At 33.9% G+C, this 24,959-nt stretch overlaps 1 protein-coding gene across 1 annotated transcript in view; it reads right to left on the bottom strand.

Annotated features, from left to right (window-relative positions):
* Ipk1 (Inositol phosphate kinase 1) overlaps positions 1-24,959 on the bottom strand; it is a 389,218-nt gene that overhangs the window by 54,777 nt on the left and 309,482 nt on the right. The window contains exons 5-6 of the mRNA XM_075312226.1: positions 9,976-10,739; positions 4,146-4,301 (exon numbers count right to left, since the gene is read on the bottom strand). Of these exons, the coding sequence (XP_075168341.1) occupies positions 4,146-4,301; positions 9,976-10,618 (799 nt within the window). The 5' untranslated portion in view covers positions 10,619-10,739. The remainder of the gene's footprint in view (positions 1-4,145; positions 4,302-9,975; positions 10,740-24,959) is intronic.

Consider the following 24,959-nt stretch of genomic DNA (forward strand, 5'->3'; position numbering starts at 1 on the left):
GAAAATTTTTAAAAAAAAAAATTAATTTTTTTCTGTTGTTTAAGAAAATTTGTTAAAATGTCTTTAGCGCTGTACGAAGTTCGAGACAGGTGTAATTTTAGTCAAATTTACTCATTTGAGAGACTTATGAACTCAATTTAAGCAAACTTCTGCCATTTTAGGAAAATATGAACGATTTTATTTTTTAGTAAAATCGTCCACTATATTTGTATACAACTTTTTTTCTTGTTTTTAGTTCACGTCATTAAAGTTAGCAAAAACTTATTCAAGTAAAGAACATTTACTCATATTGTGCAAAATTTAACTAAAACCACCTAATCTTCATGAACTAAAATAAAGTTCAGTTGGCATTAGAGTCCCTATTTTCTGGGTGCAAAGTTAATATACCCCCATCCTATGGTGGAGGGTATAAAAGGAACTTCCTGAGTAGTTAAAATAAAGAATATCGTTGGGAGGACATAATTTAGAAGTGCGTTTAAAGTTGTCCTTTAAGAAGTCTTCCAATTTTTTTTTTGCTGGGATCTTATATGTAGATGCAATAAATAAATTTGGCTTGAGCATAAATTTCATGTTACCCAAACTTTGGTTTAGGGGTTGACAAAAGATTGGAAACAAACCAAATTTTATGCCATGCATTCAGTTTCTTTCCATCTCCATATAGCCTATCCAAGATTATTTTGAGCATATTTTAGAAGCAATTAAGTTTTTTTCAATTTGTGGGTGGTTTAGACATAATTAAATTCTTTAAAAATATTCTTAAAATAATTCACTTCACTTCAATTACTGGGCTTGGGAAATGATGTGGTCTATGCATATCTAGGCCTAACATGATATTCTCATTGCATGTTGCAAGTACTACCCTCTCTCCACAAAAAAAAAAAAAAACACAAAAATTGTTGGCTATCCAAAACTAGAGCTCTATCGTAGAGTACATTCAAATGAATATTGGCTATAACTCTAATGCTTTAGTCCAGAAAATAAGCTTTTGGGGAAAGTATGGAAAGGAAAATTCTTGACATTTCCACAGACATAGATAAAAATTTTTACACAGACATTTTGGAGCAAACATATACATACAGTGGAGATCAAAAGCTATAATCCATTTGGCATTACTAAGGGATTTAAAAAGAACAAAGATAGGATGCCAATCACTATTAAGGACAAATTTCTTTAAAATAATGAAATTTTATCTTTGCTTCAAAATTTTTTTTCATTAAATTTGGGACACACATTTTGAATATTTGCGTTCCTTCGTTAAAGTTGCATGTCTTTAAACTAAGGCAAATTTTCCTTGAAGTAAAGAAACACATTTTTGAGTTAAAGAAATCTTCCTTAAATTAAGTGAAATATTGAATCTTTAGATTTAAGATAAAAAAGCTTCAAATATAGACTAATGCCCATTTTCATTTCCAGTTAGGAACTTACTGTAAAAAGTTTCCTTATTTTAAAGAACCAGCATCTTTGGCTCGGAATTAATACCAAAATCCTTAAAGAAAGGTCAAAATCTTTGGATCCAAGTAAACCTTTTTTTGAGTGTATGTTTGGAAGATTCTGAAAAGGTGTTCAACACCTTTTCAGAATCTTCTCTAGACGCCCAAGAAGTAAAACCGAGAGATCGGTCTATATGGGGGTTATACCAACAAGTGTATACAGCAGTAAGTTCGGCCGGGCCGAATCTTAAATACCACCACCATGAACCAAATATTAGGGTTTCCTTTGAAATTTCAGGAGGGCTTGAGGACTTGAGGACACTTCCCGAAGACAAATTTAAAGATTTCACCTATGAGGACTATATCAGATTCTGGATTTATAAGAACCATTTTTGTTTGAGTTTTAGAGGAATCATTAACATCTCTTGTAAGTGTGCAAGAAAATTATAAAATAACGTCTTGATTTGAAATCTTAAATCTGTAGAAGTAAAATCTGGAAATTTTACATTGAGTTTCAAGCAATTTTCATGATCAGTGCGCCTTCTACACCCTCAAGAAGTGAAGTCGGTCTATATGGAGGCATTACCAAATGGACCGATAAAAACTTAATCCGATACACGTTTTTGTGAGCCTAAAATACCAGAATATTTACAATTTCAGGCAAATCAGATAAAAACTACGGTTTCCAGAAATCCAAGGAATTAAATCGGGAGATAGTTCTTATGGGGGCTATACTAAAATATGGACCGATACTCACCGTTTTCGGCACACCTCTTTATGACCCGAAAATACCTCTAGATTTCCAATTTCAAGCAAATAGGTTAACAACTTCGGATTCTAGAAGCCCAAGAAATAAAATCAGGTAATCGGTCTATATGGGGGCTATACCAAAATATGGACCGATACTCACCATTTTCGGCACACCTTTTTATGGTCCTAAAATACCTCTAGATTTCCAATTTTAGACAAATTGGATAAAAACTACGGTTTCTAAGACCCCAAATCGGGAGGTCGTTTTATATGGGGACCATACCAAAACATGGACCGATACTCACAATTTTTGGCACACATAGTTGTGGTCCTACAATACCTCTAGATTACCAATTTCAGGTAAATTGAATAAAAACTGCGGTTTCTATAAACCCAAGAAGTAAAATCGGGAGATCGGTCTATATGGGGGCTATACCAAAACATGGACCGATACTCACCATTTTTGGGACACCTCTTTATGGTCATAAAATACCTCTAGATTTCAAATTTCAGGCAAATTGGATAAAAACTTCGATTTCTATAAGCCCAAGACTCCAAATCGGGAGGTCGGTTTATATGGGGACTATATCAAAACCTGGACCGATATAGCCCATCTTCGAACTTGAGCTGCCTGCAGACAAAATACGAGTTTGTGCAAAATTTCAGCATGATTGCTTCATTATTGAAGACTGTAGCGTGATTACAACAGACAGACAGATGGACAGACGGACATCGTTATATCGTCTTAGAATTTCTCCCTGATCAAGAATATATATACTTTATATAGTCGGAAATCGATATTTCGATGTGTTACAAACGGAATGACAAACTTATTATACCCCCGTCACCATTCTATGGTGGTGGGTATAAAAAATGGACCGATACACCTCAATTTCGGCACACATATTTGGGGTCCAAAAATACATCTAGATTTCCGATTTCAGGCAAATCGGGTAATAAATACAGTTTACAGAAGCCAAAAAATAAAAATCGGGAGATCGGTCTATATGGCGACTATACCAAAACATGGACCGATACGGACCATTTTCGACACACCTCTTTATGGACCTAACACACCTCTAGATTTTCAATTTGAGGAAAATCGGATAGATAATACAGTTTCTAGACGCCCAAGAACGAAAATCGGGAGATAGGTCTCCCGGACCATTTCAAACACACCTCTTTAAAGTCCCCAAATACGTCTAAATTTTCAATTTCAGGCAAGTCGGATAGTAAATACAGTTTCTAGAAGCCCAAGAAGTAAAATCGGGAGATTGGTCTATATGGAAGCTATACCAAAACATGGACCGATACGGACCATTTTCGGCACACCTCTTTATGGTCCTCAAGTACCTCTAGATTTTCAATTTCGGTTTAATTGGACAAAAACTACGTTTTTTATAAGCCCAAGACCCCAAATCGAGAAATCGGTTTATATGGGGACTATATCAAAATCTTGACCGATATAACCCATCTTGGAACTTGACCTGCCTGCAGACAAAAGACCAAAATTTCAGCACGATTGCTTCATTATTGAAGACTGTAGCGTGATTACAACAGACAGACAGACGGACATGCTTATATCGTCTTAGAATTTCTCCCTGATCAAGAATATATATACTTTATATAGTCGATATTTTGATGTGTTACACACGGAATGACAAACTTATTATACCTCTGTCACCATTCTATGGTGGTGGGTATAATAAAAAAATTAAAGCAAATATTACGAACATTCCTTTAAATAAAAGTTCTTTGGTTTAATAAAAATTTTTCCTTAATATTGTGGATATTGCATGTCCTAAAATTTAGGCCAATGTTTTTTTCAGTTTAGAAGTATATTCATCATCTTAGAATCTCTGTTTTAATTTGGATACCACTCACAAAAACCTCTATATACAACCATTTTTATTTGCCACTGTAGCACTATAAATAGTCTATAAAAAAACAATGCAATATACATACCTGGCCTAAAAGGCTTAATGTGCTCATTTATCCACTGGCTGTCATTGGGATTTGGCAATGCAACAATATCCGCTTCGAATACAAAGTCATTTCCCAGAAGACAACGTATGATACCAATATAAGCCACATAATGGTCCATTGTCAAGATTCCAACAGCTGGCTTGGAGCAAAGTCAGCATACATGCAGGCAAACACATACACACATACACACAAACAGGAGGAGCAGGAATATATTTGGCATTTATGAAGGGCGTCGAGAGGAAACAGCCAGAAACATAGAAATAAAATAGGAGGAAAAATAAAAGTTGCATATATAGACATCTGAAATGGACAAATATTCAAGCGAATTTTGGACTAAGCCTCAAGCAGAGGCCATACAGCGGGGTGCAGCAAATGAATTAGCAAAAATTCGAGTATCCACATCCATATCCACATCAACGAACCAAAAAAAAAATAATGGAAAACTTTTGTTGTGATAACCAGAATTTTGAAAAGCGAAAAAGACCTGGAGTTAGACAATTGGATACTGGAAGAGAGAGACCCACAGGCATTGAAACCATGAGGCAAACTGACAGTGCAACATATTCCCATCAGCAGCCGCAGCCACAGCAGCACAAATAACAAATAATAAAAAAATTAAAACGAATGATATAAACACATTCCTTCGAAATTTGAAAGGCAAAACAAGAAATTCCAAATAAAATCATTAAAGTTTTCAAAATGGAATTTCCGAGGCGTTCCCCAAGTTCTCATCTTGCAAAAGTTTAATGGGATGGAATATTAGGATGAAACGACCTCTTCAAAAATCCCCAAAAAAATTAATCCATGGTCAATTGAATTGCATAGCTCATAATATACACACAAAAAAATATTATAATTTTTGAGCTAACAATAAATTGTTGTTACAGAAAATTTTGAAGTTCAACTAAGTTTTTGTTGATATAACAATATGTTTGTTGATATAACAAAATTAGTTGCTAAAGTGACTAAAATCGTAATTGTATTTACAAAATACGTTGTTAGCTCAAATTTAAACATAATTTTAATTGTATTGACAATCAAATTAATTGATATTTTTTGTGTGTATGATATACACAAAAAAAAATATCACCAACATTTTTAACATTTTACTTGAATTGAAATTAATAGTATCAATTAAATCTTTAATTGAGTCAATACATTTTTAAGTGACTTAAGTGATTGATACTATTATGATTGAATACAAAATATATATTATTCTGTGTAGAGGTCATATGTAACATGTTTGTCGCAACCATGTTATAATCGCGGAAATTATGTACCTGATTTCGGCACGAATGAGCAAGTTTGGCGAGATAAGAATATTCTTGGGACAAAAATGTTCCATGTAATCATAATTTTTCTCTGTGTATTTAATTTTCTAAATTTAAAGTTTTTTAAAAAATTTTTTTAGAAAATCAACTTTCGGCTTTGTTTTTTGAGAAGTCGACTGTTGACGTCTCGAATTTCGACTTTTTGAGTATTTTTTTTTTTGCATAAAAAGCCTACATCACAATCTCCTTTTAGTTCAAATTCGACTTTTTGTTAAGTGGAATTCGGCCACTATAAACGGTCAAGTCTCCATAAAAATCCTCAAAAAAAAAATCAATTGAAAGTCGATTTTAAAGACCTCGAATCGCTTTTAATTTGAAAATCGATCTTCCAAAACCGAGTTTGGTTATTTAATAGGCTGAGATTATTTTACTCTAAAAAAGATTCGGATATCGATTGTGAAGACTTCGAAAAATCGACTTGGATTTTTCACAATTTTATGCTTTCGATTTCTCTCTATTTGTTTAATTTTATAAATTCAGTTTCCTGATCCAGTTCTGTTTGTATCTTCTGAAAATTAGGCCATTTCCTATGCTATGCCCCACACATTTCCTAACATTTGCCTCTACTACTCAACTTGTCAACTTATTTTCTTTCAGTACTAACAGGTTGGCTGATAAGTCCACGGTCTAACAAAGAAATACACATTTTTTTGTCAAAATTCGTTTTTATTATTCAGCATAGTTCCCTTCAAGAGCGATACAACGATTATAACGACCTTCCAATTATTTGATACCATTTTGGTAGTACTCCTTCGGTTTTGCCTCAAAATAGGCCTCAGTTTCGGCGATCACCTCTTCATTGCAGCCAAATTTTTTCCCTGCGAGCATCCTTTTGAGGTCTGAGATCAAGAAAAAGTCGCTGGTGGCCAGATCTGGAGAATACGGTGGGTGGGAAAGCAATTCGAAGCCCAATTCATGAATTTTTGCCATCGTTCTCAATGACTTGTGGCACGGTGCGTTGTCTTGGTGGAACAAAACTTTTTTCTTCTTCATACGGGGCCGTTTTGCCGCGATTTCGACCTTCAAACGCTCCAATAACGCCATATAATAGTCACTGTTGATGGTTTTTCCCTTCTCAAGATAATCGATAAAAACTATTCCATGCGCATCCCAAAAAACAGAGGCCATTACTTTGCCAGCGGACTTTTGAGTCTTTTCCACGCTTCGGAGATGGTTCACCGGTCGCTGTCCACTCAGCCGACTGTCGATTGGACTCAGGAGTGTAGAGATGGAGCCATGTTTCATCCATTGTCACATATCGACGGAAAAACTCGGGTGTATTACGAGTTAACAGCTGCAAACGCCGCTCAGAATCATCAACACGTTGTTGTTTTTGGTCAAATGTGAGCTCGCGCGGCACCCATTTTGCACTGAGCTTCCGCATATCCAAATATTGATGAATGATATGACCAACACGTTTTTTTGATATCGTTAAGACCTCTGCTATCTCGATCAAGTTCATTTTACGGTCATTCAAAATCATTTTGTGGATTTTTTTGATGTTTTCGTTGGTAACCACCTCTTTCGGGCGTCCACTGCGTTCACCGTCCTCCGTGCTCATTTCACCACGCTTGAATTTTGCTTACCAATCAATTATTGTTGATTTCACTGGGTCAGAGTCCGGAAACTCATTATCAAGCCAAGTTTTTGCTTCCACCGTATTTTTTCCCTTCACAAAACAGTATTTTATCGAAACACGAAATCCCTTTTTTCCATTTTTTTTTTTACAATAACAAAAGTTGCTTCACAAAAGACGCTCTATCTCACAAACTAATTCACTTACTGACGTCAAATTTGGACACGAATCATTTCAAGGTTGGTACTATATAAAAATAATATGCATTTAATACTAGCGACGCCATCTGTGTGCCAGACCGGGGACTTATCAGCCAACCTGTTAGCATTGCCTCCTAAAACATGAAACTCTTGACACCGCTTCATCCAGAGTGACATTTTTGGAGAGAGGTCCATTCTGAGGATTACCCCTTTCGACTAATAAAAGAAGTTTCGTCCAAAAAAAGTTGGGCAGATTGGGTATATATGTGGAGGACCCAGACACCGAGATACTACTCCGCTTACCCGACCAGATCACAATGCTGCGGACAGGCAGGTGCGTGCCATAACGTTATGTGTTAAGTGACTAGAAAATAACACGAGGCCACAAAACTTGAACACTTTCAAGGAGAATTGGGACAATGAATACCACGTCAACCAGAGCTTTGGATACGATACTGGACTTGAGACTTATAGAGGTTCATATGAGTTTGAAGATGGTGGGGAGAATTGACGGAAACACGAAATATGATGAACCATCAATGGATGATAGGGAGACGATGGATGCAATGGATGGATCCATAATGGAATAAATAAGGTGGCCATAGCTGCCGACTGTGACATTCTCACGCCAGTAAGATGGCCCTCGTAGAATGGGACCTCAGAACAGAGGAAAATAACTGATATACCGAATGATCGAAGATGGGAGAGAGGACGCAACTGGACCTATATTTGAAGGACACAGACACCGAGATTCTGTTCCGATTACGGGACCGCTGAATCGAATATGGCTAAGAGTATAGGACATGGCATATATGTGGAGGATCCAGACAACGAGATCCTATTCCGATTACCCGACCACAGCACAATCCTGCTGACAGAAGCACGTGCCATAACGGAATGAGTTAATTGGCTCGAAAATAACACGAGGCCACAAAACGTGAACACTTTCAGAGGGAACTGAGCCAATGAAGACCACGTCAACCAAAGCCTCTGAGGCGATACTGGACTCAAGACCTATAGAGGTTTACATCAGATCGAAGATGTTGGGAGGATGGATGGAAACACGAAAAATTACGAACTATTGAAGGATGATAGGCAGACGGTGGATGTAATAACGGATGCTGCAATAATCCACGATCTATACCTGAGGAGGCCAAAACGGCCGAGTGTGACATTCTCATGCCAGTAAGAAGTTTCTGGGATAATGAAACCCCACAATAGATACCAGAGGGAAGTAAGTGCTACATCGATGGCTCAAAGATGGGTGAGAGGACGGAATGGGCGTATATGTGAAGGACCCAGACATCGAGATCGTGTTGCGATTACGGGAACTCTAGATCGAATATGGGTAAGAGTACAGGACAGGGCCTATATGTGGAGGACCCAGACACCAAGATCTTATTCCGATTACCCGACCACAGCACAATCTTGCAGACAGAAGCGCCATAATGGAATGTTTTAATTGGCTCTGATCCACCGCGGTGCAATGGCTAGCATGTACACCTTGCATACACAGGCGGACATGCTAACCATTGCACCAAACACCAAAGATTTTTTCAGCGGTGGATTATCCTATCTCTGAGTGTTTCAAAGCTTCTCTAAGTGGTTCCACTGCAATGTCGAACGCCGTGCGGACTCGACTATAAAAATGGCATACATTGTCATTGAGCTTAACATAGAATCGGGCAGCTCTCAGTGATAAGAGAAAAGTTCACCACTATGTTATCACAATGGACTGAATAGTCTAAGTGAAGCTACACACCGTAAACACTTTCACAGATTGACAGGAGGGCTATGAATGCAATAGCAGACATTAGGGTTCGATTGCGAACCGTGTTAGAATCCAAAATAATGATCAACGAACATTCGGAATACGGCGGATTGCCATCATATGTGTGCCGGGACATGCCGGAATAAGAGGAAACGTAAAGACAATGAACTGGCGATAAGAGCTAGGAAACCTAGGGAAGTGAACTTAGAGAATGCAAAGCGCATAGAGACAACGCGAGCCGAGCAATGGACACGGGAGACTCATAAAGTGATGTCGGAAGGACGACGAAAATACCATGGGGTGACGCATATAAAGAAAGTCAGGGGTACTACTCAAGGAGAGTAGAACGGCAGTTAGAAGGGACGTGGGAATAATGACTGGGCACCCAGAATTGAGAGCTCTTCTGTGCCGAATAGGAGCAACAGAAGATGGTGCATGTAGAGCGTATTTTGAGGATGATGAGACCTTGGAACACTACCTTTGTCACCGCACTACCTTTACTAGGCAAAGTGTAAACCATATCGGTGAAGAGGTGATTTGGGACCAGGCCCAGCTTGGAAACGGACTGGTAACAAATTTGGGAAATTCCTTAGGGACACGGAGTTCCTGGTATAACAGAAAGGTACGATGGAAAGAATAAGTTAAAGCTGTGAGCCGACATGAGAAAGGGAAATCTGGATCCTCTTTTCAAAGTAAACTAAAAGAGGAAATCATTGTCGATATCAGAAATAACTAAACGAGGAACACCTTAAAATCCCAATAGAATTCATTCACTCTCCTCTGCTTCGGTACATTCCAATATTACCAGAACAAAAAAAAAACAAGACATATTTGCTGCACCCTGCAATATACTTGTAGCCAACGAGAATATATTGTGTGGCAATATAACGGGAAGCAGATTAGGATGATATTGGGCATTCGAAAGTCTTACCATTTGCTGGGAGATGTCGCTGTTGGCCGCTGCTATTTAAAATTGTATTTTTTGGCTCCTGCTGATTAAGTACAGACTGCTGGACTTGTTGTTCCTGTTCCAGCTGCCCGTGCTGTTGCTGTTGTTCCTGTCTTTGGCATTGTTGTTTATGTTGCCCAGGATATTTTTGGCCAAATGGGATCTGGGGATGTTGTGGTTGTTGCTCCATCACTGATATTTGTTGCCATTGCAGTTGTGACTGCTCATGTTCTGGTCCCTGCTGTTGTTGTTGCGTTTGTTCTGCACATTTTTGTTGAATTTTTGGCAAACGTAAAACTTTTTTAAATTGCGGTAATGCTAGGACCAAATTTGCATTACCCTCAGCACGATAGATCAACTCTATTTGGCTCAATTCCATGGGAGATTTTTTCGGTTGCTCAAGTGTCTGAGGCTGTTGGCATAGATGTTGGTTATGAGCATGAAGTTTATGTACCTCATTTCCTTGTGGATTATCACAAAATCGAAAAAGGTTTTGGGAATTTTTGGGGCGGTGGTGTTGCTGGTATTGCTGTTCCTTCAAAATACCCAACAGCTCCAACAATTCCTTTGGTGCCTCATCTGCTTGTAAGCATGATGAAGCGTATGATGATGCTTCCGAAGCCATTATATCTAGTCAATCTTCCCAACTTACAAAACTCCCTTGGTACATTGGTTAGTTTGGTGGCTTGTCTGATGGTTTTGCTTACCAAAACTGTTGCTGCTGGTTGTAGAAACGTTGTCAAATCCTGAAAATGAAAAACCACAATAAAGGCATTATTGACGAAATCCCAATAGAATCGTTGTTTAGAAAAAGGCACAAATTATTAAAAAACAAGTATATACGGCCGTAAGTTCGGCCAGGCCGAAGCTTATGTACCCTCCATCATGGATTGCGTAGAAACTTCTTCTAAACACTGCCATCCACAATCGAATTACTTAAGTTGCGGTAACGCTTGCCGATGGCAAGGTATCTTAAAACCTCCTAACACCATCTTCTAAATTGTATGTCCATACGTGGTATATATTAAATCAAAAAAGATCGATCCAATACGTATATAATTCAGTTTGACAAAGTAGACATAAAATTTTGACAAAATTTTCTACAGAAAGAAAATATTAAAAAATTTTCTATGGAAATAAAATTTTCACAAAATTTTCTATAGAAATAAAAATTTTGACAACATTTTCTATAGAAAGAAAATTTTGACAAAAATTTCTACAGAAATAAAATTTTAACAAAATTTTCTATAGAAATAAATTTTTGACAAAAGTTTCTATAGAAATAAAATCTTGATCGATTATTTTTGGCTCGAGTGGCAACTATGATTATGAACCGAATAAAATTTGAACAAAATTTTCTATAGCAATAAAATTTTGACAAAATTTTCTATAGAAATAAAATTTTGACAATGATGAAAATTTTATTATGAACCTAATAAAATTTTAACAAACTTTTCTCTAGAAAAAAATTTTGACAACATTTTCTATAGAAATAAAATTTTGGTAGATTATTTTTGGCTCTAGTGGCAACCATGATTATGAACCGATATGGACCAATTTTTGTGTGATTGGACCAATTTTGGTATGGTTGTTAGCGACCATATACTAACACCACGTTCCTACTTTGAACCGGATCGGATGAATTTTGCTCCTCCAAGAGGCTCCGGAGGTCAAATCTGGAGAACATTTTATATGGGGGCTATATATAATTATGGACCGATATGGACCATGTTCCAAATTACAACCGGATTGGATGAAATTTGCTTCTCTTGGAGACTTCGTAAGCCAAATCTGGGGATCGGTTTATATGGGGGCTATATATAATTATGAACCGATGTGGACCAATTTTTGCACGGTTGTTAGAGACCATATACCAATATCATGTACCAAATTTCAGGCGGATCTGATAAAATTTGCTTCTCTTTGACGCTCCGCAAGCCAAATCTGGGGATCGGTTTATATGGGGGCTATATATAATTATGAACCGATGGGAACCAATTTTTGCATGGTTGTTAGAGACCATATACCAACACCATGTACCAAATTTCAGCCGGATCGGATGAAATTTGCTTCTCTTTTAGGCTCCGCAAGCCAAATCTGGGGATCGGTTTATATGGGGGCTATATATAATTATGGACCGATGTGAACCAATTTTTGCATGGTTCTTAGAGACCATATACCAACACCATGTACCAAATTTCAGCCGGATCGGATGAAATAGGCTTCTGTTAGAGGCTCCACAAGCCAAATCTGGGGATCGGTATATATGGGGGCTATATATAATTATGGACCGATGTGGACCAATTTTTTCATGGTTGTTAGAGACCATATACCAACACCATGTACCAAATTTCTGCCGGATCGGATGAAATATGCTTCTGTTAGAGGCTCCACAAGCCAAATCTGGGGATCGGTATATATGGGGGCTATATATATTATTATGGACCGATGTGGACCAATTTTTTCATGGTTGTTAGAGACCATATACCAACACCATGTACCAAATTTCTGCCGGATCGATGAAATTTGCTTCTCTTAGAGGCTCTGCAAGCCAAATCGGGGGTTCGGTTAATATGGGGGCTATATACATTTATGGACCGATGTGGACCAATTTTTTCATGGTTGTTAGAGACCATATACCAACACCATATACCAAATTTCAGCCGAATCGGATGAAATATGCTTCTGTTAGAGGCTCCACAAGCCAAATCTGAGGGTCCCTTTATATGGGGGCTATACGTAAAAGTGGACCGATATGGCCTATTTTCAATACCATCCGACCTACATCGATAACAACTACTTGTGCCAAGTTTCAAGTCGATAGCTTGTTTCGTTCGGAAGTTAGCGTGATTTCAACAGACGGACGGACGGACGGACGGACGGACATGCTTAGATCGACTCAGAATATATATACTTTATGGGGTCTTAGAGCAATATTTCGATGTGTTACAAACGGAATGACAAAGTTAATATACCCCCATCCTATGATGGAGGGTATAAAAAAACAATTTAAATCAGAATTAAAACTCAATTATTGACAATATATAGGGAAGCAGGAGTAGCCACGGATTCTAGAGGACAATTCTGAAGTAATATCTATAAGAATCAAGGAAAGATCAAAAACTAGCAAAGATGCTGATCGAACTGACAGACACACGAAACCTAACGAACCATTTTAGGATAGTAGGGAAATTATGAGTGGAACACCAACAGAAAACACAATTAATGACAATGCATAGGGAAGCGGAAGTATCCACGGATTCTAGATAAAAATACTGAAGTTAGACTTACAAGAATCAAGGAAATATAAAAATGCTGAGAAAATTGACCGACACACGAAACATAACGAACCATAGGGAAATTGTGGGTGGAACACCGACATCTTGATACGTTATAATGGTTATTTTGATCTAAGGGTGAATTCCTGATGTCAGAAAGACCCGTCAAGATGTAGGGGACCCTAACCGACCGACATCTTGATACGTTCTAATGGTTATTTTGACCTAAGGGTGAATTCCTGATGTCAGAAAGACCCGTCAGGATATAGGAGACCCTAAATTAGATACCAGAAGGAAATGCTTCCCACGACGGATCAAAGATGGGTAAGAGGACGTGACTGAAGGCATACGTGGTGGACTCAGTTACAGAAAACCTACTCCGATTACCGGAAGTGTACAAGCAGAAATGCGGACGATGACGGAATGTGTTCAACGGTTTAGTAAAAACACGACTGTAGAGAATGTGAACCACAGGATCCACATCAAAAGGGTGTTTGGATATGCCGCAATAAGGAAAATAAGCTGGCAATACAGGCATGGATAGAAACGACTGTAACTACGCCAGAAGGATAGCGAGAATCGTGCAGATGAAGTTGAGGAAAATTCAGTAGAGGTGTATGTAAGGATTGTTCTAAGGAATAAGGATACTTTCCATGTAGTTGTGAGGGAAATGGCGATCCAGAACTGGGCCCAGCTCGAAACTGGGGCGGGAAACCAACTATGGAATTCGTGAATAATATGAAGTTCATAGAACAGGAAAAGCATATAGTGTAAAGGAAATTGAATGACAGCCAATATGAAACAGGGAAACCAGAATTCACTTTTCAATTTAACGAAATCAAAGAATCTTTGGATTTTGTATCAGGCTTACTTAGACTATTCAGTCCATTGTGATACCACCAGGGCTGTGGAGCCGGAGTCGGAGTCTTGGAGTCGGAGTCTGAAGATTTTGCTGGAGTCGGAGTCGTAAAAATTTTGCTCGACTCCGACTCCGGCTAAACCAAATTTTTTAAAACACTTCACATTTTTGTAACTAAGCAAGTTTTTACGCAAATTAGTTTCCATTGCGTTATTCAATCGATCAATGTACAGCATTGTTGTAAATGAAAATCAACTTCCAATTACGGCTATCTTTTTATGTCTCCTAGAATGTTAGACTAGCAGATGGGCTGGATCGATCCATTTTAATGCCCATATCAATTTATTTGAAATATTTCGAACAATCGAAATTACTTTTTTTTATTTTATTTTAAGGCCATATACATATGTGGAATATTGACAGAAATTTTTTTCAAAATTGTTTTTTTATAGAAAATTTTGTCAAAATGTTATTTCTATAAAAAGTTTTGTCAAAATTTTATTTCTATAGCAAATTTTGTCAAAATTTTATTTCTATAAAAAATTTATTCAAAATTTTATTACTATAGAAATATTTTTTTTTTATAGAAAATTTAGTCAAAATTTTATTTCTATAGAAAATGGGGTAAAAAATTATGTTTCTATAGAATATTTTGCAAAATTTTGTTTGTTACACAAACATTTTTTCAAAATTTTATTTCTATTGATAATTTTATTTCTATAGAAAATTTTGCCAAAATTTTATAGTAATAGATTTTTTTATTATAAAATTTGGTCAAAATTTTATTTCTACAGAAAATTTTGCCAAAATTGTATAGTAATAGATTTTTTTATTAGAAAATTTGGTCAAAATTTTATTTCTATAGAAAATTTTGTCAAAATTTTATTTCTATAGAAAATTGAGTCAAAATGTTGTTTCTGTAGAATATTTTGCAGAATTTTATTTACTACACAAAATTTTTTCTAAAATTGTATTTTTATTAATAATTTTTTCAAAATTTTATTTCTATAAGAAAAAATTGTCAAATTTTATTTCTATAGCAAATTTTCTCAAAATTTTTTTTCTTACTAATGTTCACTGATACTCACTGCTATAAAAAATGTATTCAAAATTTTATTAATATAGAAAAATTTTTTCTATATAAAATTTAGTCAACATTTTATTTCTATAGAAAATTTAGTCAAAATTTTGTTTCTGTAGAATATTTTGCAAAATTTTATTTCTATACAAAATTTTGCAAATTTTTTTTGCTACACATTTTTTTTTTAAATTGTATTTCTATTGATAATTTTTTCAAACTTTAATTTCTATAAACAATTTTGCCAAATTTTATTTCTATAAAAATTTTATTCAAAATGTTATTTCTATATATTTTGTCAAAATTTGATTTCTATAGAAAATTGTGCCAAAATTTTATTTCTATAGAAAATTTAGTCAAAATGTTGTTTCTGTAGAAAATTTTGCAAAATGTTATTTACTAGACAAAAATTTTTCCAAAATTGTATGCTCACTGATACTCACTGCTAAGTCGAAAACTTGTAGAAATGACTCAAATTTTCAAAATTTTCAATGAATGAATCATAAATGCATTTCTGCGAAATTGTCTAAACAATTATAAATATTTCCCAAATATTGCCCGAGATTTTGTAGAAGTCTGATTTGAGATTTTATCAAAATGTAGATCTAAATACAAAGTTGTGCAGAGTATATTATAATCGGCCCGACCGACTTTAGACTTTCCTTGCATTTTTATTTTTTGTTAAAATTGTGTTACGTCCCATAACGTTAGATCTAAAATTTAAGTACATAGATTTTGTAGAAGTATATACAATTTTGTCTAAATCGTTTCAGATTCAAATTCATGCATATGGGAATATAAACCTTTATATAGCTCGCAACAAATTTAAATGATTTGAGATAGTATCAATAATTTTGGTCCACAAGTACATAACATATACTGTTGGTATCTTCTCATATTATGATGGGTATTTATATCATTATTTTATTTATTCAACATTGCCCTAAATTTGAAATATAGAGTTCAATTGGCACTTAATGTGAAATTAAGACCTTTTTTGCACACATAAATAAATACGATACTTTATATCGATCCACTTACGGTACCCCCACAATAGAACTACAAATTAGTGGTATTAAAATGAGATTTAGTTATATTACCCGGAGTCGACTCCGGAGTCGGAGTCGGAGTCGAGCTGATGAAAAATGCTGGAGTCGGAGTCGGAGTCGAGCCCTGGATACCACTAGGTGAACTTCTCTCTTATCACTGAGTGCTGCCTGATTCCATGTTAAGCTCAATGACCTCATTTTTATAGCCGAGTCCGAACGGCGTTTCACATTGCAGTGAAACCACGTAGAGAAGCTTTGAAACCCTCAGAAATGTCACCAGCATTACTGACGTGAAATAATCCACCGCTGAAAAACTTTTTGTTGTTCGGTCGAAGCAGGAATCGAACCCACGACCTTGTGTATGCAAGGCGGGCATGCTAACCATTGCACCACGGTGACTCCCTCCCATTTTATTGGTTTGGAGGAGTTGAGCTCCCACTGTTGATTTTGTGGTGGAGTTGAGCGTGCTCATTTCAAAACGATCCGTGCATGAAAATGAATCAACACATATGTGAGAACAAATGGTGTCAATCTGACAACGATAAAATGACACCATGCGTTATGAAAACAAGAACCAGCGTTCATGATCTGAAAACTTAATGGTTACGAATTTATACAGAAATAAAAAAAAATCCGCTACCATGACTCGAACCTGGATTGCCTGCAACATACGCGCTAACAGTCTCCTTTGCTCATTGCACCGACGACGGAGTTGCCATAAGAACGTCTAGCGAATATATTAAGAATTTTCATGGCCAAAGAAAAATGAAAGCCGTTCATAAATCCGGTAGACGAAGTGTGTGAAGATAAATTCGAATTTGAAATCTGCAGCAAAAACTTAGCCGAGACACAAACCGGCACTTTAAATACGAATTTAGTTTTTCAAATTCGAATTTGAATTTTTACTATTTGGCTTACTATGCCAAAGTCGCGTGCAATGAGGTTCATTGGAAAGGGCTTGAGCTCCAATGAGGTTCATTAGAAAGGGCTTGAGCTCAGATTTCTGTAAATTTCAAATTCGAATTTATTTCATTGGAAAGGGCTTGAACTCAGATTTCATAATCACAAGTCTATATTAGAAAAGTGTTTGTGACTTTGTACTTTTGCATAGTAAGCCAAATAGTAAAAATTCAAATTCGAATTTGAAAAACTAAATTTGTATTTAAGGTGCCGGGTTGCGTCTCGGCTAAGTTTTTTTTTGCTGTAAATTTCAAATTCGAATTTATTTCATTAGAAAGGGCTTGAGCTCAGATTTCATAATCACAAGTCTATATAAGAAAAGTATTTGTGACTTTGTACTTTTGCATAGTAAGCCAAATCGTAAAAGTTCAAATTCGAATTTGAAAAACTAAATTTGTGTTTAAGGTGCCGGGTTGTGTCTCGGCTGTTTTTTTTTTTTTTTTTTTTTTTGTAAATTTCAAATTCGAATTTATCTTCACACACATTGGAAGAAACCCTGAACATTCTGTTTTGATTTTTCGTGAACGCTTCCGTTATATTTTGTTACCGTCCGTTCACGATTTTGCAACGTAATTTTTCTATAAGGTTGCGTGTCCATGCGTAGCCAGATAATCTTAACGACTAGACCTAAGACCTTCTGTTTTTTTTTATTTCCTTTGTTGCGTTTGTTATTTTATTTTACAGTAAATCATTTTATAACGTTTAAACTCTAGAACCAGCATGTTTTCTTTATGTCACTCACTTGGAAAATCTGCCACAAATAAATAATTGCAACGACCCTGGACACCCGGCGAACTATCCTCGCTCTAGTGTAAAAACTCGTCGTTACAGTTACTTTTTTAGTTTTATTCTCAGATTTCAAAAGAATTTATGTTAAGCAGAAATTTTTCGACACAGGAAAAATCATGAAAAAGAAGCCATCGAAGGTTTTTCACTAATGTCCTTAACCACTTTTGTTAACACAATGAAACTTTTCATTAATTGTATGAAACATTTCCACAGTATACCCATAGCTTTAAAAACGTTTAGATTTTCACCTTTCCAAACACAAACTAAAGCGCATTTGGTTATCATTGGCATTGCTGCAAAAATTATTCAAAAGAAAAAGTTGCATATATTGCATTTATATCTTTCGTATATGAATGGAGAATTTTGTTATTTATGATTTCTTTTTTTTTTTGTGTATTAGAAATAAAGTTTTTATTTTATGCAAAAGTTATTCCTTTCATAGTTTCAAAACCACATAGTTTGTTATTTTATTTCAAGTTCTTGTTATTTTTCCTGGCAAAGTGCTTATCTTGTAGATAGCCTGGATTATACTCTCAAATGTTGGCAGACCAAGCCACAACAAAAAAATTGGACACAATCAAACAGTGAAAAGAACAAAGCTAAAAAGGCACGAGAAATATTAGGAATGGTGAAAGTTATGCCATATTCAAAATTTACCTTTCCATTTATAATTATGGCCTCCTTGGCCCTAAAACAACATAGAAATGTGACCATAACCAATCGAGTTGTTTTAATTCAACATACTATGAAGGGAGGGTCCATCAATTTCACACCATAAACGAAATCATTTAAATCGAGTTTTCTAATTAAAAAACTTGATGATAAATTGATTTCGAGTATTGTTCTCAACAATATTTATTGGACAAAGGCCACGAAATATTGGAAATGCTTTCAAATTTGACCTTTTATTGTGTTTGAGGTACAATGCGATTATAAATCAAATAACAATGGAACGGCAGGAGCCATGATGGAGGTCAAGCTGCTACATATGAAAGTAAACCAAGGACATTTACTTGTGAAATATTTGTTAAGCCATTTGATTGAAAATTTCCAATGAAATTACTTTGCCTATTTTTATTATTCTTTTCCTTAATATTGCCTATTATTTGTAATTTAAATTCAATGTTTTAAAAATATGTGTTGAATACACAAATATAGCAAATTTTTGCCAATACTCAGAACAAATACTATTTTATAGCAAGAATGGTGTACCTTTTAACTACAACCCAACGAAATGACACCCCCTCATAGAAGAAACAAGTATATACAGCAGTAAGTTCGGCCGGGCCGAATCTTAAATACCCACCACCATGAACCAAATATTAGGGTTTCCTTTGAAATTTCAGGAGGGCATGAGGACTTGAGGACACTTCCCGAAGATACATTTAAAGATTTCACCTATGAGGTCTATATCAGGAAATTTTACATTGAGTTTCAAGCAATTTTCACCATGAATCAGTGCGCCTTCTATACCCTCAAGGAGTGAACTCGGTCTATATGGAGCCATTACCAAATGGACCGATAAAAACTTAATCCGATACACGTTTTTGTGAGCCTAAAATACCAGAATATTTAAAATTTCAGGCAAATCGGATAAAAACTACGGTTTCTAGAAACCCAAGGAGTTAAATCGGGAGATCGTTCTTATGGGGGCTATACCAAAATATGGACCGATACTCACCGTTTTCGGTACACCTCTTTATGGCCCAAAAATACCTCTAGATTTCCAATTTCAGGCAAATTGGATATAAACTTCGGATTCTAGAAGCCCAAGAACTAAAATCGGGATATCGGTCTATATGGGGGCTATACCAAAACATGGACCGATACTCACCATTTGTGGCACACCTCTTTATGGTCCTAAAATACCTATACATTTCCAATTTCAGGCAAATTGTATATAAACTACGAATTCTATAAACCCAAGATTTAAAATCGGGAGATCGGTCTATATGGGGGCTATACCAACACATGGAACGATACGGACCATTTTCGGCACACCTTTTGATGGTCCTCAAGTACCTCTAGATTTTCAATTTCACGCAAATTGGATAAAACCTACGGTTTCTATAAGTCCAAGACCCCAAATCGGGAGGTGGTTTATATGGGGACCATACCAAAACATGGACCGATGCTCACCATTTTGCACACCTCTTTACGGTTCTAAAGTACCTCTCGATTTCCAATTTCAGGTAAATTGGATAAAAACTGCGGTTTCTATAAGCCCAAGAAGTAAAATCGGGAGATCGGTCCATATGGGGGCTATACCAAAATATGGACCGATACTCACCATTTTTGGCACACCTCTTTATGGTCCAAAAATACTTCTAGATTTCAAATTTCAGGCAAACTGGATAAAAACTACGATTTCTATAAGCCCAAGACCCCAAATCGGGAGGTCGGTTTATATGGGGACTATATCAAAACCTGGATATAGCGATATAGCCCATCTTTGACCTGCCTGCAGACAAAAGACTAGTTTGTGCAAAATTTCAGCACGATTGCTTCATTATTGAAGACTGTAGCGTGATTACAACAGACAGACAGACAGCCAGACATACGGACATCGTTATATCGTCTTAGAATTTCTGCCTGATCAAGAATATATAAACTTTATATAGTCGGAAAACGATGTTTCGATGTGTTACAAACGGAATGACAAACTTATTATACCCCCGTCACCATTCTGTGGGTATAAAAATGAACTAATAGAAAAAATCATTACCGCCAAATCATGACCATTTGAACCCTACTGTGGTTCATTTTTACTACTATTTTACTTTATGTTTACTTTCTATTTTTGAGAATCGTTCATATTGAACTTATGTGTACGATCATTGAACTTTATAGCCAAGTTTAGTTCATAAAATATTTGACGAAGAATTTTAAATTTTATTTCTATAGAAAATTTTTTCAAAATTTTAATTCTATAAAAATTTTGTCAAAATTTTAATTGTATAGAAATTTTGTCACAATTTTATTTCTATATAAAATGGTCTCAAGATTTTAATTTTATAGAAATTTTGTCAACATTTTTTTTCATAGAAATTTTGTCAAAAAATGTTTTTATATAAAATTTTGTCTAAATTTTATTTCTATAGAACATTTTTTCACAATTTTATTTCCATAGAAATTTTTTTCACAATTTTATTTCCATAGAAAATTTTGTCAGAATTTTATTTCTTTAGAAAAAAAATTGTCAAAATTTTATTTCTATAGAAAATTTCGTAAAAATTTTATTTCTATAGAAAATTTCGTCAAAATTTTATTTCTAAAGAAAATTTTATCAAAATTTTTTTTCTATAGAAAATGTTGTCTACATATTATTTACATAGAAAATTTTGTCCAAATTTTATTTCTATAGAAAATTTTGTAAAAATGTTATTTCTAAGAAAATTTTTTCATTATTTTATTTCTCTAAAAAATTTTGTCAACATTGTATTTCTATAGAAAATTTTGTCAAAATTTTATTTCTATAGAAAATTTTGTCAAAATTTTATTTCTTTAACAAATTTCGTCAAAAATTTATTTCTATAGAAAATTTTATAAAAATTTTATTTCTATAGAAAATTTTATCAAAAATTTGTTTCTATAGAAAATGCTGTCTACATTTTATTTCTATAGAAAAATTTGTCCAAATTTTATTGCTATAGAAAATTTTGTCAAAATTTTTTTTCTATAGAAAATTTTGTGAATATTTTATTTCTCTAAAAAATTTTGTCAGCATTTTATTTCTATAGAAAATTTTGTCAAAAATTTATTTTTATAGAAAATTTTGTCAAAATTTTATTTCTATAGAAATTTTTGTCTAAATTTTATTTCTATAGAAAATTTTATCAAAATTTTATTTCTATAGAAAATTTTGTCAAAATTTTGATTCTATAGAAAATGTTGTCTACATTTTATTTCTTTAGAAAATTTTGTGAAAATTCTATTTCTATAGAAAATTTAGTCAAAATTTCATTTCTATAGAAAATTTTGTCATTATTTATTTCTCTAAAAAAATTTGTCAACATTTTATTTCTATAGAAAATTTTGTCAAAATTTTATTACTATAGGAAATTTTGTCAAAATTTTATTTCTTGAACAAATTTTGTCACAAATGTATTTCTATAGAAAATTTTATAAAAATTTTATTTCCATAGAAAATTTTATAAAAATTTTAATTTTAGAGAAAATTTTATAAAAATTTTAATTTTAGAGAAAATGCTATCAAAAATTTATTTCTATAGAATATTTTGTCAGAATTTTCTTTCTTTATTTTTTTTTATAGAAAATGTCGTCAAAATTTTATTTCTATAAAAAATTTTATCAAAATTCTATTTCTATAGAAAATTTTGTCAAAATTTTCTTTCTGTAGAAAATCTTGTCAAAATTGTATTTCTAAAGAAAATTTTACAAAAAATTTATTTCTATAGAAAATTTTGTCAAAATTTTATTTTCATAGAAAATTTTGTCAACATTTTATTTCTATAGATAATTTTGTCAAAATTTTATTGCTTTAGAAAATTTTGTCAAAATTTTATTGCAATAGAAAATTTTGTCAAAATTTTATTGTTATAGAAAATTTTGTCAAAATTCCATTTCTATAGAAAATTTTAGTAAAATTTTATTTCTTTAGAAAATTTTATAAACATTTTGTTTCTATAGAAAATTTTGGCAACATTTTATTTCTACAGAAAATTTTGTCAACATTTTATCTCTATAGAAAATTTTGCCAAACTTTTATTTCAATACAAAATTTTATCAAAATTTTGTTTCTATAGAAAATTTTACCAAAATTTTGTTTCTATAGAACATTTTATCAAAATTTTTGTAGAGAAATTTGTCAAATTTTTTTCCATAGAAAATTTTATTAAATTTTTGTTTCTATAGAAAATCTTATCAAAATTTTGTTTCTATAAAAAATTTTTTCAACATTTTATTTCTATGGACAATTTTGTCAACATTTTATTTCTATAGAAAATTTTTTCAAAATATTATTTCTATAGAAAATTTTATGAAAATTTTGTTTCTATAGAAAATTTTATCAAAATTTTGTTTCTATAGAAAATGTTGTCAACATTTTATTTCTAAAGAAAATTTTGTCAAATTTTTATTTTTTTTTAGAGAATATTGTCAAAATTTTATTTTGATAGAAAATTTTGTCATAATTTTATTTCTGTAGAAAATTTTGTCAAAATTTTATTTCTATAGAAAATTGATGTACCTTTTAGTTTGAGAGGTATGGTTTGAAATATCTACCAAAACATCAAGAATTCTACCAATCTACCCAACAGTAAAAAATATACCATTTGTGGTAGAATTATAACAACTGCGACAACAATGCATGTTAACCATTGCACCACGGTGGTTCCCAACTGACCTACATTAATAACAACTACTTGATGGAGGGTATAAAAATGGAGCAACCGCATTTGAGGTTTTGAGCATTGTCACTAAAGCCTCAGAGTTACCAAAATTTTAAAAATAAATCTAAACTTGAGGATATGAAATTTGAACAATATTAAGACCAAATCTTAGAAATAAACTTTAAGACTTTTTTGTTTAAAGTTGACATCGAATAGATTTCGGCCAATAACAAAAGTAAATTAGATTCTATTTCCAAATCGAATTTGAAAATTCCAAAATATATGGCTTCAACTTTACGTCCTATATTTTTTCATAAACGGTTATATACCACTCGATTAGTCTTAGAGACAACTTCTGTATCTTTAGAATGTCTGAAGCTAAAAAACGCAGCCAAGTTATGCGGTTCTGATCTGAGATGAAAAAGTCAACTCATTTGTATCAACCTTTCATTTTATCCTGAACTAGACCATATAGAAGATGTGAATATCTTAATTTTTCACTAGAAAAAAAAAATCCTATAGCGAAAAATCATATTCAGCAAATACCAGCAAATTTTTATTTTATTATGTCTGCAAATTTGATTTTACTCCTTTTGATATTGGCAATCTCAAGAGACATTGCTCTTCCTCAGTGTCATTTCCCAATAAAGGAAATTTCTTTGCCATTTTGTCAACATCTTTAACTCCACTTATCTTTGTGGCAGGTACTACAAGAAACAAGGAGGGTCACGATGGAAAGACAGTAAAAAGGCCAAAGGTATAAATTGCCCCTGTTCCCTTTGGTCGTTCAACCACTTTGGTCCTGCTTTCCCGAAAATATTGGTGATTACATTACAATCACGTTTTGAGTCTTTGTGCTGATATTTTTCAGAGCTTTATTTGCTTTTTCAATTTCATCGGAGTTTTTTTTTGTACTCTGGGCTTTCAGATTTCCACATTTCAGGATGACTGGTTATGGCTTGGTTGGTGTGCGCGTGTGTGTGAAAGGACGAACGGGTGCCTTTGTATCTGTCGCTAAAATTGAAAATTTGAATATAAAATTGTTATTGAAAATGTAAAACGTTGGAAGATTTTTATTTCCATTTCCGTTTTTTTTTTCTTTGGTTATTGGCAAACATAAAACTGAGAAATGGAAAATACACAATCGTTAAAATGTCATTCTTCCCGTTTTGGTTGTTTTCTGGCATTGGTTTGTCTACCTAGCAGTGCTTTATTTGCTTCATCTTTACCTGGATGAATAAAGTGAGCTGTTTTTTGTGAAATCATTCTTCTATTCCTTGTAAACGTTTTTCATTCACTTTGAATTTTTCTTTGATGCTTTTTTTTTCTGCCAAGGCGTTGAAGTGCATAGTCACTTAGCCGCGGGTGGTTTTTCGGTAATAAGACAAGTTAACTTGTTGAAAAGACGTGCTCTACAGTGAATATGCATATTGTTTATGCTAGCTGAACTGGTGACAAGGATCAAACGAAAGGATGGCGGGGATATAAAAACACTTATATTCACATCATAGTGCTAGCTTTATAAATTGATAGATTTCACAAAAGATTTTCCACTGATTTTCTAAGGGATTGGCAACGAAGAAAGGTTGTTATATTTTTATT

Source organism: Haematobia irritans, chromosome 5, assembly GCF_050003625.1.
Source record: "Haematobia irritans isolate KBUSLIRL chromosome 5, ASM5000362v1, whole genome shotgun sequence".
NCBI classification, from domain to species: Eukaryota; Metazoa; Arthropoda; class Insecta; order Diptera; family Muscidae; genus Haematobia; species Haematobia irritans.